The sequence below is a fragment of the Marmota flaviventris genome, chromosome 1 (assembly GCF_047511675.1).
Source record: "Marmota flaviventris isolate mMarFla1 chromosome 1, mMarFla1.hap1, whole genome shotgun sequence".
Classification (NCBI taxonomy): Eukaryota; Metazoa; Chordata; class Mammalia; order Rodentia; family Sciuridae; genus Marmota; species Marmota flaviventris.
The window spans coordinates 165,694,040-165,711,283 of record NC_092498.1 but is presented as its reverse complement, the minus strand read 5'-3'; the positions used below and the strand labels follow the sequence as shown (position 1 = coordinate 165,711,283).

At 42.6% G+C, this 17,244-nt stretch overlaps 1 protein-coding gene across 3 annotated transcripts in view; it reads right to left on the bottom strand.

The window, feature by feature from the left end:
* Cacna1d (calcium voltage-gated channel subunit alpha1 D) overlaps positions 1-9,700 on the bottom strand; it is a 312,883-nt gene extending 303,183 nt beyond the window's left edge. For all 3 annotated transcript variants that reach the window (XM_027947780.3, XM_027947782.3, XM_027947777.3), the window contains exons 1-3: positions 9,634-9,700; positions 7,327-7,636; positions 3,318-3,423 (exon numbers count right to left, since the gene is read on the bottom strand). In XM_027947780.3, the coding sequence (XP_027803581.2) occupies positions 3,318-3,423; positions 7,327-7,636; positions 9,634-9,700 (483 nt within the window). The remainder of the gene's footprint in view (positions 1-3,317; positions 3,424-7,326; positions 7,637-9,633) is intronic.
* Positions 9,701-17,244: the final 7,544 nt, after the last annotated feature.

Below are 17,244 nucleotides of genomic sequence, written 5' to 3'. Positions count from 1 at the left end.
ACAGAAGTGGGAGGCAGCCTGGGGAGGGAGAATACCAGGAAGAGGTTTCACAGACTGAAAACGATATCAGTTTGCTTATGAGGGATTTAAGGCTGGAATGCAAAATAAAGCATTTCTCATGACAGGGAAGTATCACTTGTAATCATCCTTACTCTGACACCAGATACAGAAAAAGCTCCCCTCCTCTGTACCAACAAGAAAACAAAAACAAAAACAAAAATGATGTACAGTTTTCATTAAGTAGAAATGAGGAAACACTGCTACTGACTTAACTGGGAGGGCCACGACTGTGGGAACTGAGTAAGCTGCACTGTTTCCATGGCTTCAGCCTCCACTTGTCCCTGTGAATCCACAAAGGAAAACGGCATAGAAACTTAGACTGTTTGTATTTAAAAAAAGAAAAATCTAACTCTGGGAAAACTTACTACCCCCAAGGTAGTCTTCAAATCCCCAAAGCTAGCTGAGTTAGACGCACCACCCAGACCAAACATACACTGGGCTCATGGAAATGGCCACATTTCTTATTCAACTAAAGTAATACTATCACTACAACTGACCTGAAATAGGCAGAAACATCAGCCATAAAGAGGCCCTGAATGTCACTCTAAGTGCTTGTCATACACAATTCCCACTGAGCTAACAGGCAAAGAAATCCACCAGTTCCCTGAGATGCACAGCTTTGTAACCTTTGTCAGCCTCTGCCCTTTGTTTTGTCATTCACATTAAATGAAAGGTATTTACTACAGATGAAAAACAAGCTTTGTTCAGCTGCCTCTAAACCGATCCCAAAAATAGAGCAATCACTTGGGTACAAATTGGGTCAAATGTATAAAAAAAAGAACTAGCTCCCTGGTGGGAGGACAGACATGGCATGGGACCTTGCTCAGAGTCAGGGGGAAATCCACAAAGAGCCTCCCTTCCCACAGTAGGAAAGGAAATATTTAAAGAGTCAGGCAGTACAGAAACTTATCTGGCCATGTGACCATCCAAGTGAAAGCAGTCAGAAACTTTAACACCATGAGTTTCAGAACACTCAGTAAAGAGGTCAAAATATACGTTGGTATTTCAAAAGGCCTGCCAAACTAACACACTGCTCACCTACCCTAAGAACAAATCCAGAGTTTAAGAATTATAAAGAAAAGATCCACTGGGCGGAGCTGCAAAGGAGAAGAGAGATTTATCCATTTCATATACTTTATTCCATCACTTCTTAGCTGAGAAATCTAAAAGGTCTGACAGCATTTATATTAATGCCCTGAATTTCTCTGGGAAAAAAAAAATCAGAATATTAATTGGCTTACACATGCAGCTACATTAATTATTCCATTGATCTAAATTAATCTGCCTTTCTGAAAGGTATTTATTTTCTAAGTTTGTTTAATCATGAGCTACAAAAAGCAACAAACTGGGTCACCATCCACATTGTTAAATTTGGTAACAAGGCTAACACCATCTGTGGCCTAGACTACGAGGATCCATCTCCATTGATGGGAGGCTTTTCACTCTTTCTGCTTTTCCTTTGAAATGATCATTTAATGTCAAATGTCTACAACCAAATCAAAAGCCATTTATAATACCCCAAATTATGCAAATAATCTCAAACATAGTACAAATATATACTCATAGTGTTCATAGGTATATCCAACTCCCATTCACAGTTGTATTTTCAGCAGCAATATCCAAAAATTTTTGAAAACTCTCTAGAAATCAAACTACCCAAACCCAAATACATAGAGACATGATGTTACATCTGAAATATGCCCAACTAATTTTCTTTATTGTTATGGTACTCATGATTGAACTCACACACGCTAGACAAGTGCTCCACCACCAACCTACATCCCCAGCCTCTAACACTTTAAATATAACAAGAAATCCTGTACCATAAACGATTAAGGCTAAATTCACAAGAGTATAATTTCACTATTTTTTGAAGCCAGCAGAGCTCTCCCTGACTAGGAACAGCATCGTGTGTTTGCCTTTTCAGCACTCGCTCACTTAAGAACACCCAGCCCTGTTCAAATACAGTGTCAACACAAGAAACCAAAACCAAGTGCAACTAGCTGGAAAAGGTGAAAGCCGAAGAGAAAGTTTGCCATTCCCTCCTTCATCCACTTGGTCTCCAATTATCAGGAACTGCTTCTTGCAAGAAGGATGCTGCAACCCCAGAAAAATCCTGAAATGGCTTCTGAATCATCAAAGAAAGACTACAGAATGTCAGAAGTAAAAACAATCCCAGTGATCTTCTTAGCCAATCCCCTTAATTGCCAGGCGGGGGAGGAGCAATGCAAAAAGGGTATGAATATAACTCCCTGACAGTTGAATGGGACAAGCTCCTAGTCTCAGTCTAGTGCTCCTTAGTGCTTTTTTTTTTTTTTTAATTATATCAACTTTTCCCAAAGGAAGTCCCATGGAACAGTGGTTCCATGACATTAAAGTCTTCTGCCAAAAAAAAATTTTAAAGAATCCATAACCAATTATTTTCAGGGACTAGCTGAATTAAACAAAACGAAACCTATTTTTTAACTGTGGAACTTCCCAGAACTTTTACTCAGCTAATGTACACTATAAATCTTTAAGAGGGCAATAAAGTATATAGAGGGATACTGGTGTTTAACCATAAACTCATTTTACCTTGGGACATTTCATAGTAGTCGAAGTAGAAACATCAGTACTATACTGTTTTATTCTCCAAATTAGGCTTTGTATAGATTCATTAGTTTTATTGTATTCTACTTTTATAAAAATTAATAGCTCATATACAAGATCTGTGACATTTTTCTACTTACCAGAAAAACTGAACAAAGTACCCACCATTCCCAAACAACACTGGATTTTAAAAAAAGAGAGAGGGAGAGAAAACTAATATTATCAGGAAGAGCATGGTAGAAAGCAAATGTCTAGGCAGAGAGAGAAAGTCATTTTAAAATCTTCTACACATCTCCTCTGCAAAATGTTCCATATCTATTTATACAAGATTCATGACTTTAAACACTTTCATTCAATATAAACGTGAGAATAGAGATTAAAACAAAACCAAGAGACTGGGGTTGTGGCTCAGTGGTAGAGCATTTGCATGGCACATATGAGGAACTGGGTTCAATCCTCAGCACCACATAAAAATAAATAAATAAAATAAAAGTACTGTGTCCATCTACAATTAAAAAATATTTTTAAAAAATATGGTAGCAAAACTTCAAGAAACATCACATCCATGGTTGTAAATTTCCATCACCCAGAAAGTCAACTGCCAGTTCAAGTACAGAAGCAAATGATAACCGTACACCAGGATAAGCAGGAACTCTGAAGACACTTACCAAGTTATGATTTGTTGAATTAGAATCATCTTCAGGGAATGGGATGTAAATAGCTAAGGCCACACAATTGGCAAAAATAGCCAATAATATAAATATGTCAAATGGTCTGAAAATTTTTGTTAAGGTACATATGCATTACATAAACATAAACCATGTCTACAATCACACTCCCAATCATATCACATGTGAACTACTTTTAAAATGAAAATGACAAAACTCAAATCATTTTTTGACTGACTACTGTGACTACTAGGTTTTCAAGAGAAATAATCATCAAAGGTCATCTCACAGTAGGTCACCCTATCCAGTGACCTCTTCATGTCCTCTTTCTGTTGCAAGAATCATGTTACATTCATTATTCTGCTGTACACTGTATATTAAAACCTAAAAGTATTGAACAGCCAGTTAGGGCATTGTGTGAACCAGGTTTCTGCTTCTTGGAGCTTAAAAAGCAAGGAGGGACTTACTAAATTCCCAGCTGTTGTAGACACAGAGAAAGTAGCCATCGTGGTGTAAATCTCTTCCACAGATCCTTGCCTCCATGTGTTAGAGCCATTTTCTCAGGGGCTATTCCTGGCTGGGTCAGTCTAAATATCCTATCTGGATTGGGGAGGACAAAGCCACTAGGAATCTTCTCTATTCTCCCTGTGACTCTCATGACTTTCAGTACCTCAGATGCTGTGATAAGCACGCCAGGCTCCAGCTCCCTCCTCTGCTTTCTCTTCTAGAGTAATCGATAGCTATAACTGTTTCAGATTAAAGCTGGACCGGAGCTCAGTTTATAATGTGCTGTTGCTGTGTCCAATTTATAAACAAATTAAATTAAAAAGCCATAAGAAATCAGCACCAGACACTTTAAAAATAGGCCTTAACAATTTTAAATCTCGGAGGTCTCCCTGTAAGAATCACTTTGAGATCAGCCTCGAACACATACTTACTAAAACATGCTGGTGTTATTAAGAGACATTGTCAAAACTGGCAATACAAATTTGATATTTGCCAAAAATGGCTGTTTTTATTCTTTTGGTTTTCAGCCATTTCAAACTCGAGATTTTAGGAACACCAACCTAATTTGTGATTCCTGGGCTTGATTTTACAACAGTGTTCCTGTACATTCACCCACAAGAAGCAAGGCCATGGTTTAACTAAATCCCTCAAGGTACTAAAGATTTGAAGCTATCAACAGACTCTTCCCTATTCATCCTGATACTCTTCTGGGAAATCAAAAAAATGATGTAAGAAATAAATATCCCTTACCTCTCTGGAGATCTCTTGGGTTTCATAAAACCTCAGCCCCTTTGAAGAGCTTTGATAACTAATTGGAATAAGGACAAGAATAACATTATCCCCTTACTAACTTTGATGGGTTTATTTTAAACCCGTTAGCTTTAACTCATATTGATTCTCTTAACTCATCTAGTTTTACAAATCTTTTATCCAGGGATCCAACTTTAAGGCAGTCCACCTTAAGAAGACTTCTGAGGGCTGAGGCTGTAGCTCTATGACAGAGCATTTGCCTCCCATTTGCAAGGCCTTGGGTTCAATCCCCAGTACCAGCTTGGGCAATTTGGCAAGACCCTGTCTCAAAATAAAATAAAAGAACCAACCATGTAGCTCAGTAGCTGAGCACTCCTGGATTCAATCCCCAGGACTGGGGTGGGACAGGGGGAGACTTCAGAATTCTCATTTCATTTTTCAGGTTTCACACTGAAATTTAAAAAGTTGACTGCCCCAAAGTTATTCTCTGTAGAAACAGTTAGTGCTTCCCCTGCCCTCATACCAGCATCCTTCTTTTCCCAACTCCCTAAATGATAAACATGCAAATCTGAGCAATACTAACATGTTCAACTGTTCAGGAAGGCTAAATATAAAATGTGTTTTTTGTTTTGTCTTGGTCTGATTTCAGTCCCCAGGCACTGGTGGATACTATCTCACTGCCACACAAAGTAGACGGGGTCTGATCCTAACAATTTCTTCTAATGAGAGGAACACCTTTTGCTCCCCCAAGGTCCAGGACACTCTGCCCTGCCTATCTGTAAAAACAAACAAGACTCTCATTTCCCCAGTGCTTGCAGGGCCTGACAGAGCTGGCATAGGGTGGATTTCTATAACTAGCTCCCTAAAATGGAAGGAAACTGTCATTTGACAAAACAAATAGATCACATATCACTTAATATCTACCTATTCTACAAACCATCCCACTTGTAAGCATGTTTCTTCCTGAACCAGAAGCCACATGCCCTATTTCCTGTATACATATGTCTGGCAACTTGGGAAAGGGAGCCAGCAGCGTGATCCAGGAATTCACTTTATACACATAAATTGTTATGTACAAAATACTCTGCACAAAGAGAAACAGCATTGGGTCTCCCACCTCACTCCACATAAAATTAATGACCTCACCAAGAGGTCTCTGCTTACTCAGAGTTACATCAAGACAATCTAAGGAGGAGGAGATCTTTCTGGCAAATGCACTGCTACCCTTGACTCCAGTGAGGCTATGGAAGCACACACTAATTTACCTAGTTCCTTGCCGGCCTGACATGAGTGTTCTGTCCTCAGACTAGAAAAGAACTTAAAGAGAAAATGCACGCACACAACCCCAGCTAATGTGAGAGACATCATAACTCACTCAGAAGAGACATCTGTTCTAAAAAGAAAAAGCACGTGTAAACCTTTCAAATCCTATCCATGCATTCAACTGCTCTCTCCAATATCTTTTTAGACAGTTGCCTCATTTTTAACTCCTGTCCAGGAGCAGAGAAAATAGTAAGCTAAAACAAAGGGCAAACAAATAAATGCCTAGCTTAGGACTCAAATTATTAGGGGGTTCAGCTCCACTTTCTAGCCAGCTGTCAATATCCTCTCCATCTTTCTGGGCCTGGTAAGGGAAGCTCAATTTTGTCACTCCGATCTACCATTAGGAACTGCTCTGAGGCACCTATCAGCCCCAAACACTCTTCTGGGAAAAGAAAATGCTTTACTTTTCCCAGACCAACAAATCATCTGACTAATTAGCCATTTGTTCAAAGAGAAGATTTCAGTCAACTTTTTCTGAAGGAAGGCAATAACTGGAGTCTGGCCTCCAGGTACAGGGATGGGGATAAACAGGCAGAAGCACAATAAGTCATCGAAGATCTAGAGCATGACAACCATCACTGGGCACTTGGAACTCAGTTTTAAAAATACAAAGGAGACGCCCAGAAATGTAACTTCAGTCCAAGGACATAGACAGAATTTTTTTATAAAGACAGCAACTGCAAATTCCTCCATGGAGAGGGCTGTTCTATAACTCTCCAAGGCTCAGGAAGAACAGGCATTCACAAACCTCTCCCTGCTCAGGCTTCCCCATACTTACATTTCAAATACTGTTTTTGAACTTGTCAAAAAGGAAATTCCAGGAAATCATAGCATTCATAGCCCAAAAAAATCAAAAACACTCCCTATGAAAGAAACGTTCATATTTGCAGTTACCTGAACAATTAGAAACATCAAATGTCAGAACTTGAAGCAACCTTAGCATTAACTGTAGTTGCAGAAGGAAATTTCAAATATAAGAAATGAGAAGATTCCATCAAAGGTCACTTCCAGTACAGTCAGTACAGTCTCAGTCTTTTTTTTTTCCTCATCAGTGTACCTCATCTGCAATAGGTTCAATGTATAGCACAGCCCCAAAACAACGGTGGATTTAAAACTAACCATGTAGTGTCTAATGACCAAAGATCAGTTTCATATTTTAACTCTCTACCACTTTGAAGTTTTAGGCTTCACTCCCTCCCCCCACCACTAAACACACACCCACACAGACAGTAGGCTAAATATACCCAGGGAGCCATCCTTCTGTAACCTAAGGAGACAGGAAGTTATATACCATGAAACCCCTAATACACAGCTTCACATTCCAGACTGCTACAGCTTTGTAAGTGTCATTTCAGAAAGCAAATCCTTTTAAAGAACAGATGGTAAAAGAGAAAATGAGAAAGACTCCCCCCACACAAAAAAAGGATACTTCCATTCCACTATACTAATGCAGGCTCTTCGGATGGGGTTATTCAGTGATAAACAGAAAAGGGCGCGGGCTGGTCTGCTGTTGGACGAGTTACCCTGTTTTTTGCTCTTGGCGTATTGCTGACGTTTTCTTTGGGAAAGAGATCCTACAGGTGGGGGTGCAGAGGTGCTCATAGTTTGGGCAGCCTTGGCCTGTCTAGCAGCATCGATTGCAGCTTGCCAGGACAGGACAGTTTGCTTGGAGCTATTCGGCTGAGAAGTTGGTCCTTCACCAGAAAGAGGGAGTCTGGTGCCTCTTGCATAGTTTGCCTCTGGGAAAAAAGGAGAAAAAGAACAGTTAAAACAAAACAAAAACAATAACATTAGAATCCAGTGGTGAGGGGGTGGGGAGACAAAGGTTGTATACCAACATTAAGAGGATAAATCATTCTGATGTTCCTGTTTTGAATCTCATGTCCTATTTTTTAGAAGCAAGGATTTGTCAAGCAGAACAGTGAGAAAGTCCAAGAGCTCTGCTCTAAGTGTCAGTCACACAGAATCTTTGCAAGCACCACACCTAATCAAGTTAGTATTCCACATCCATGTCTTTGCAAGGAGTCTTTTGGTACATTTCTTCTGAAAAACTGAGGTCGTTGCCACATTTTTTCTGTATCTTTTCTGACTTCGAAAACCCATGTATCTCTTACAAGTTAACAGATATGTACAACAGCTTTTCTCTAAAATAATTACCACCATATCTCTCTCTCTCTCTCTCTCTCTCTCTCTCCCCCCCCCCTCTCTCTCACACACACACACACATATACACACACACAAGGCAGTGCCAATAATTCAACAGTCTTAATTATTTTCAGGGTGTTACTCCAACATCTTTCCACCACCACAAAACCATTTTTTCAGCATGGTAAAAAAATCTTCACCTGATACAAGGCAATACGAAAAGCCCTATAACAGATATCTAGATTATGCACTGACACTTCCTTAAAATGAAAATTCATGATACTTGGGACTCATTTCCTCCAGGAGCTTCGGAAAACAGAAAACATCTTTAGGGCTTTTTTTGCATTTTAAATTGCAGCAGCAGCAGCCAAGCCAACATCCAGACAGCCTGCACACCTACACCTAGGATAGACAGGCTAGATTATGCCAGGGGGCCCTCAAGGCCTAAACAAGAATCATTTCAGTGTAGACTAACATCCAGGTGCACACAAGGCAGAAACCAAAGAGGGCCTCTGTGAGCAAAGCCCCCACCACTTGGGGTCAGGCCATCCCCAGGCAGGTCTCCCAGGCACCTGTCTGCCTTGGGCCACAGCCTCCTAGCAGAGGCAGAAGTCAAAGTGAGAGAGACAGTACAGAGGTAGAGGGATGAGCATTTGCAAAGCCAATTATTGTTAAGAGTCAAAGCAAGCACAGATCTGTCTGCCCAGCAAGCCTGAGAAGGGAGCAAAGCCGGGGACAGCAGACAAACGGATCCCAAGATGAGTCGTGCCAAGCCTTTCCCTTCAGGAGCGCTCACCCCGAAAGGCTTCAAGTCTACTGGGGTTGGGGGCGCCACTGATCTCCAAAGACGGGGTATGGCCAGGAGTTGCTCCATCCCGCTTCGACTCAACCCCAGTCCGCGTGGAAACTGCACGTGGTGCCGGACCCAGACTGAGGAGGGGAGCCCCACAGGGGCATCGACTCCCCGGGCATTGCTAGGTTACCAGCGTGTGCACTGGAGGCACAAGGAGCGGGAATACTGGCTCCATCCGACCCCCTTCCCCCAGATTCCAAGATCTGGCCCCCCTGCAAGTGTAGGGGTGTGCGCTTCACCCACAGCGTGAAGGGTGAAACCAGGCAATCCTAGAATTTTCCGGATGCCACTAAGGACCTTCTTCCCAGTCAATCAGGGGGCAAGGGAGGAGGGGAAGGCAAGAGGAGGCTGGAAAGGGGGCTCAGGCTGAAGACTAACAATCTCCCTCCTTTCATTGCTCGAGGGCGTTGGAGGAAAGTTGAGCCGGAGGACACTGAACCCGAATCACCTCGACTCGCCGCCCCTCCAGCTTCACAGTAGTCTACGTTCTCAATAGCTGCCCCCACCCCACAAATGCAGAATTAACTCTGACATTCAGGGCCTGGAGGGGAGAACCGAGTGGCTGTCACGCATCTTCCCCTTCTATGTAGATGACACCGAGCTAGAAGCATCCTCTCCAACCCCCTCAACCCACCCAGAGCACTGGAGATTGGGGGTGGGGGGGAAGAGGGGGTGGGAAGAGGAGGACCATGACAAGGATTAGATTTGGCAGCGGGTGCCCAGGCTCTGACTGCTCACCGTTCGCGTGGTCCGCTTGCTGCTGCCGTTGATGCTGCATTTTTTTCATCATCATCATCATCATCATCCACGAACATTTATTGAGCGCCTACTGTGTGCAGGGCACTATGCTGGGCATTAGGGCGGGGAAGGGATGGGTAAGGGGGTTACGGATAGGTAGGAGCCGAGGTCCCTGCCCTTATTCTCGCTTCAGCAGGGGGTGGGGAGGACAGGGACAAATAACAGAAAATAAGGATAATTTATAAAAACCGCTCGCCACCCACGCTCCCTCTTTTTCAAAAATGGAGCAGAATAAACTTTTTAAAAAAATAAAATCAGATGTATATATTATCTTAATAATATATACATTTAATTTTTTGCTGCAAAGGAGAATTGGCTTGGTCCCTTCCTCTAGCGGAGGGACGCCGCGGTGATGCCGGCCCGGCCACCGGGGCCGCTCGGAGCGCCCCCCATGCCGCCCGTCCGCCCGTCGCGGTGCCGGGTGCCCGCCGCCGCCGCCCCCGCCGCCGCTGGCTCGGGACCGCGGGCAGCAGGAGCTCACATCCGGGGACGGAGGCGCTCGCCCGCTCGCTCGCTCCGCGCCCGCCGCGCCGCGCCGCACGCCGGCTTCGCCCTGGCGACGCTGCGCGCCCGCCGCCGCCGTCCCCCGCCCTCCCTCCACACCCCCGCCCGCTCTGAGCCTCCCACGGGCCGCGCCGCGCCCCAGCTGTCAGCAGCTGGGCTGGGGGCTCTGTTCGCACCGCCCGCGCGCTCAGGGTGGCCGCTGTGTGAGACTTAGGGTGCCGCCACCCGGGTCTGGCTCGACTGACCCGCGGACGCCGAAGAGTTAAGTGCGCTTCAGCCTTGAACCGCCGGGTTAACCCTCTCCGCGCCGCAGCGTGTGCTTTCCCCACTTCCCCCGAAAGAGGCAGGCTGCGCCTGCAGAGGCCGCGGCCGCGGCGGTGTGCGGATTAACCGCTCCTCCCACTGCATTTCGTGGCGGGAGGTGCCTGGGTTCCTGGGACCGACCAGGGCTCTCCGCGTCGGCCTCCCCTTCTGCACACCTGGAGGAGGCCCCGCCCCCTGGGAGCACAGGTGCTAGCGGGTTGTCTTCGCTGCGTTTTTGAAGCGCACCCTTCGCGGAGTTGTGCCTGGATTCCTCACTGCTCTGGAACCAGACAGGCGTCCCCTTCACCTTTCCTCTGGCTTTCTGGGAGGGATGGGGGCGCCCTACTCCCTAGAGAGCACTAACTGCCCAGGTAACTGCCCTAAGCTCTAACGCGGTTTCCCGAGCGCCCCAATTCTCCCCACTGTCTGGCACCACCGAGGACTCCTGGATCCGGCTGGCTCCCTCTCACTCTCTCTACCGCGGTCTCTCTCTCTCTCTCCCTCCCTCTCTCCCTCTCTCCCTCTCCTCTACCTCTCCCCTTCCCCCTCCCTCTATCCTCACTGCACCTTCCCTCCGTCTCACCACCCCCACCCGCAAGTGTATTTGGAGACAGGTACGGGGAAGTAAAAGCCAAGGTCTTTCAACCCACTAGGGTTACTCGAAGAAGAAATAGATGATGCTGCTGGAAGTGTTGACTCCTGTCTGGGAACTGGTAGTTTGTTTTATACCTTTGCTGTCTCCCATTTGGGTTAGGGGAGGTTTGCAAACCGCAGCTCTAGTTAGAGGGGAATATACTGTATGTAGTGGATGACTGATATTTTTCATTTAGCTTTGTGCTGGCTGTTGAGAAAGGGCGTCTACTTTGCTAATTCACAGGATTCGATTTATTTGCCTTTGTTCCCATCTGCTTGTTCCTACAGCATTTTAGAACGTTTGAATAACAGTGTCTCTAAAGCAAAAAGCTCAGCATGAATTAAGAAAATAAGTGTTTATAAGAAGGTTCTCCTTGTCCACAGAAGACACACTGGATATTCTCAATTCTTGGTGGGCACCTGGGAAGAGTGAGGACCAGACAGAAAACTCTCCAGGGGCCTTTCTGAGAGGGGTGTCAGCTCTAGGAGGTTGAAAACAGCTCTTGTCTTCCCGCCGCCCCATCCCACTTCGTTTTTGTTTTTGTTTTTTTGTTTTGTTTTGTTTTGTTGTTTTGGAGAAAAGAGAGACTGGGAAGTAGCCCCGTGGCTTTATGGTAATAAAGCTGACCTGGGCCACCTCACCCATGGCTGTTTCTTAACCAAAATCAGAAGGGATAGAAGACTGTTCCCTTCAAAGAATTTACCCTTCCATGAAGCATATATAAAATTCACAAGTGTACATTGTGATTTCAGAATACCAGGTCTAAAGCTTTGCCTCTCAAGACACTAGTATTGCTGTATGTATATGTGGCAGTATAACCAATGTGATCCTGCAACCTGTACACGTGGAAAAATGAGAATTCATACCCCATTTGAATCAAATGTATGATATGTCAAGATCACTGTATTGTCATGAGCAACTAATAAAAAAAAAATTCTCATCCTAATACTGGTTCATGATTCAATTCAGTTCAGCCAGCATTCACAAGTCGCCTGTTAAGAACAATTAGGCTATGTGTTGTAAGGATAAATCTATGGCACAACATTTACCTCAGGGACAGACAATCTAGTGAAGGAATAAAAGTTATGTATACATCTTCACCATGCAGAACACAGAAGCTATAACAGTTTGAGGACAGTACTATGCAAGCATTAGAGAGATTATTAAGAAAGTCTGAGAAAGAGAAACCTTCACAGAAGAGAAGGCTTTTTAATTGATGGTTATAACCTGACAGGGATTCTACTGTCATGTATATCTAAAAAGAAAAAATTTTAAAAAGGAAAAAAAATAGCCAGCCATGGTGGCATACACCTGTAATCCCAGAGCTTGGGGGCTGAGGCAGGAGGATCACTAATTCAAAGCCAGCCTCAGCAAAAGCAAGGTGTTAAGCAACTCAGTGAGACCCTATCTCTAAATAAAATACAAAAAAGGGCTGGGGTGTGGCTCAGTGGTGGAGTGCCCCTGAATTCAATCCCCAGTACCCCCAAAAAAATTAAAATACAAATTGACAGAGAGAAGGAAAAGGTATAATAAAAGGCTATGCTTTATGATAAAGTAATGATGGATGTAGGACATTATGCATTTGTCAAAACCCATAGAATTGTATAACACAAAGATTAAACAATGTAAACTAAGGACTTTAGTTAATGCATCGATATTATTTCATCAATGGTAATATGTGCCACATTAATGCAAGATGTAATAATAGGAACTATCGGAGAAGGGAGTATATGGGAACTCACTGCACAGTTTTTCAATGAACCTACAACTGCTCTAAAATGTCTATTAAAAACAGTATAGTTGAGGCCAAGTCAGCATGGACTAGCGGGGGAGAGGAGACTGAGAAGGCCCCCCTCAAGCCCCATGGAAGAAGTCTGGCTGTCTAGCAAGCTGGCCAGAAGATCACATGCTTCTCCATAGTGGGAGCCAGTAAAGGTGTTTTAACTGAGAAGTGGCATGATTAAAATGTGTCTTGGGCATCTGGATTCTGCACTCTAGACTTTAATGAGTTGAAGGAATTCTTTGCAATGAATCCCATCTTTGCAAATCTCTCCAGCAAGATTTTTTTGTTTTGGGGGGCTGAGGCTGTAGCTCAGTGGCAGAGCACTTGCCTAGCATGTGTGAAGCATTGGGTTCGATCCTTAACACCATACAAAAATAAACAAAATAAAAGTATGCTGTCTATACACACTACAAAAATAATTTTTTTTTAAAAAAAAAAGAGTTTTTGTTTTTAAGGGATCTGATTCTACAAAGCTAGATGTTTTGGGCAATTTGAGTGATTAAAATATTTATATTCTTATGATAATGTGAATTACGGAATAAACAGTAGCTAATATTTTTAAATGCATTTTCTAATATAGGCACTTTACAGGTTAACCCATTTAATCCCCATAATAAGCCTATCAGACAGGTACTATTAATACTCTCATTTCACAGATGACAAAACCAAGACATCAAAAAGTGAGAAATTTGCTCCAAATCACATACAGTTAGCTACTTAGTGGCTGAGACAATAAGACAATGAGAAAAGACTAAAATAAAAGATTTTAGCTCAAAATCAACCACATGTACTATAGACTCAACTGTGTCATTAACACTCTATAGTAGGGTCTTACTCTCCTTGCCCTTGTAATATAAACATTGCCATTTAAAGGCATAGATCTACATTCCAGGTGTGGTTCCTGGCATATATGGCATTTCAAAGAAATCCTACTGGTGCCCAGTCCAGAACTTCACCACATCACACCCCTCCCTGGATCATGAACTAGATGCTCCACCTTTATACTTCCTCTCACAAATTATCCATCTGGTGTTCAGAAAACACTGTGTCACTTCCCTACCCTGAAAAAATGTTTCTTCTTTCCTTCCACATCCAGCCTGAACCCTGACCAGCTTTCAACCTTATCCTTTTTGCACCATTCACCTTCAATGTGGTCAGCAGTCTCCTCATTAGGCTGTGTACATGCTGTGCTCATTTCTGCCTCTGCCTTGGCTCTCGTTATTCACTGACCTGAAATCCCTGCCTTGCTGACCTCTAACTAAACTCTTGCCTCCTTAACAAGCCTCTGTCAAGTCCCTACCTCCTCCCAGAAGCCTTCTGTGATTGCTCTAGCCAACTAAATACCCATGTGCCCCCAGTGCCACCTCCCCTTCTCTAAAGACCTGCAGCATCTGGTTATTCTTTTGGTGATGTGCTTTCTTGTGTCTGGTTTGATTGCTTCCTGGCTACAAATCCTGTCTCTTACATATAGGTTCTAAGCAAGAATCACCTCCTGCACCCCTCCCCCAGCTACCAAGTGTTATGCCCACTGCAGTCACTACATTATTCTGATCATAAAAGCTCACAGGTATCACTAGAAATTATCAGCTAATATTTACCCAAATCCCATAATGTTTATGGTAGCTCACTTGGTCCTTTGATGGTAAAAATATAAAACAGAAAATTAGGTCCTTTGGACACCAAGAATTCTAATTAAGGAAGACAAACATATCCTGAAGGTCACATGCAGGATATATCCATAAACACACTGTGAAGTTCGGTCTGAATGAGTCTGTCCATCTACAGGCCCTGGTGCTTAGAGGATAGCCCTGACCTATTAATTACCAGAACAAGCTATGAAGAAGGTGGAAACATGTGCCCCAAGTACAGGAATATCATAGAAAACAACATGAACATGTGCAGAAATCAGTAAGTAGGTGACTAGACTGGGACCTAGGGCTGCTTAGGAGATAGTGGTAATAAGTAAGGTTGCAAAAGCAGCCTGGAGCAGGGTGGGGGAAAATCCCTGAAGTCTGGCTCACCAGTCTGGATATTGTCTACCAGTACTCAAACTTTCTGATCTCAGAACCCCTTTAGACTCCTAACAGTTTTGGTAGACCCTGAAGAGTTTTTGCTATATAGATTTTACCTATTGATATTAAACATACTAAAAATTCTAACAGAACACTGAAAATCATTTGTAATTCAGTTTTAAATAGTAATAGGCTCATTAAATGTTAACCTACTTTTTAAGTGAAAAATGACTATTTTCCAGAACAAAATAGAAGAGTGGCATTCTTTCACATTTTTGAAAATCTCTTTACTGTCTGGCTGAAAAGACAGCTAGATTCTCATATCTGCTTCTATGTTCAATCCATAGTGATAGAATATTTGGACTGAAGTATATGATGAACATTCAGCCTTACACAGATATGTAGTTGGAAAAGACAGCCCTTTTCAGAAAACTTGGACGTTATATCTTTACTATACACCAAAACCTGACTTTGAAAGGTTAGTTGAAATGTGGAATTTTAAACCATATCAGTGAAACTTTTTATAGTCTATTACATTAAAATCCATCAATCTATATTGCAGTTTAAATAGATCTTTTGCCCATGAATGATTTGGTAACATCATACATTGGTCATATAGAAAATATTGGTTCAGTGAGATTTTCCAAAAGTTGACACATTTTATTATACAATATCAAAAAAACTGCATTAATTTTTATTACTACCAATCTCATCAGAAAGTCTTTAAGTATTGGAAAGCTGTCAAGCTCTCAGTGGTAGACAGAAGTTTTTCAGGATTCTAATTTTCGCTTGAAAGCTCAAATTTTATAATTGGCACAAATACTGTCAAGTTTTTTCTTTGAAGTAACCAGTTCACTTCATTCATTTTCAAGAAAAATCTGCCAAAAAGTTAGGTCTGAATAACTATAGTTTATCAGTAAAAATGGTGTTCTATGACAAAGTAACCCATCAGCTTCCTACCTCAAACCATCACACAATCACTGTGTGCAGCAGAAATGTGTCATGCATTTGTCCCTGTCACCCAGAATATTAAAAAAGATCTCTGCACAAGGATTGAGATTTAACAAAGTCAATAATTTTACTGCTTTGTCAAGGAGACCCTTAAGTAAAACTGGTTTTGGGTATTTGTGTGTGTGTGTGTGTGTGTGTGTGTGTGTGTGTATGTGTGTTTCTGTTCTCATTTTAATGTAAGTGCATGTTGAAATAATGCAATGTTCACCGGTATTCTTTGGTATCACTGCCTGCTTCATACTAAAACATCAACAGTTTTAAACACTGTTGATTCTGTACTTTCAAATCTCAACACAGTTACAGCAAATAAGTCTTAGTGTTACTATGAAAATAGTTTTGACCTCAAAGACCTCTCAAAAGGGTCTTTAGGTCCTGAAGGTAGTTAAGTTACAAGATGAAACACAGAATGCCCAAATATTTTGCATATATATATATGTGTGTGTGTGTATATATATATATATATATATATATATATATATATATATATATATATATCACTTATTTGAAATTCAATCCTAATTGAGCTTCTTGTATTTTATTTGCTACAACTGGCAACCTCACCTCTGAGAGTCCACAGACCCCATTCCAAAACAGCTATTCAGAATGCTTTGGGTCATTTTTCAGCAGAGAAATATCAGAGTTGTGCTTCATTAAAATAATTCTAACCCAAATGAGCAAGATAGATCAGAGGGTGAAAAGATTTGTAGGTTGCAGGAAAGCCTCGTGGGTCAATTAAGAAGAAATTAAAGAATACCTTAGAAGATGGAAAGATCTCCCTTGTTCTTAGATAGGCCAAGTTAATATTGTCAAAATGACCATACTACCAAAAGCACTATACAGATTTAATGCAATTCCAATCAAAATCCAAATGACATTCCTCATAGAAATAGAAAAAGCAGTCATGAAATTCATCTGGAAAAATAATAGACCCAGAATAGCTAAAGCAATCCTTAGCAAGAAGAGTGAGGAGATAGAGAAGATGGCGGCGAAGGGAGAGCATTGCCCCCCGTGTACCATGTCACTGTGTGGGAGAATGACGAGTTAGAACGGCTGAAGGCTGTCTTGTTGGGAGTTTCCAGCAGGGTTGGGGTACTCCAGAGCCTAGAGGAAGGATTTCCATCGCACGGGGATCAGCTACGGGGGCTCAGTCGCGAGGGATTTGTCCGCACGGAGGGTCGCGCTGCTTGTTCAGCAGATCGCCCCGCGGCTGGAGTCTGAGGCGTGCGCTGCGAAGCGAGGAGATAGCAACGCAAAGAAACAGCGCTGCAGTTTCTGCGGGCTTCTGCCAGCTGTGCAATCACCGT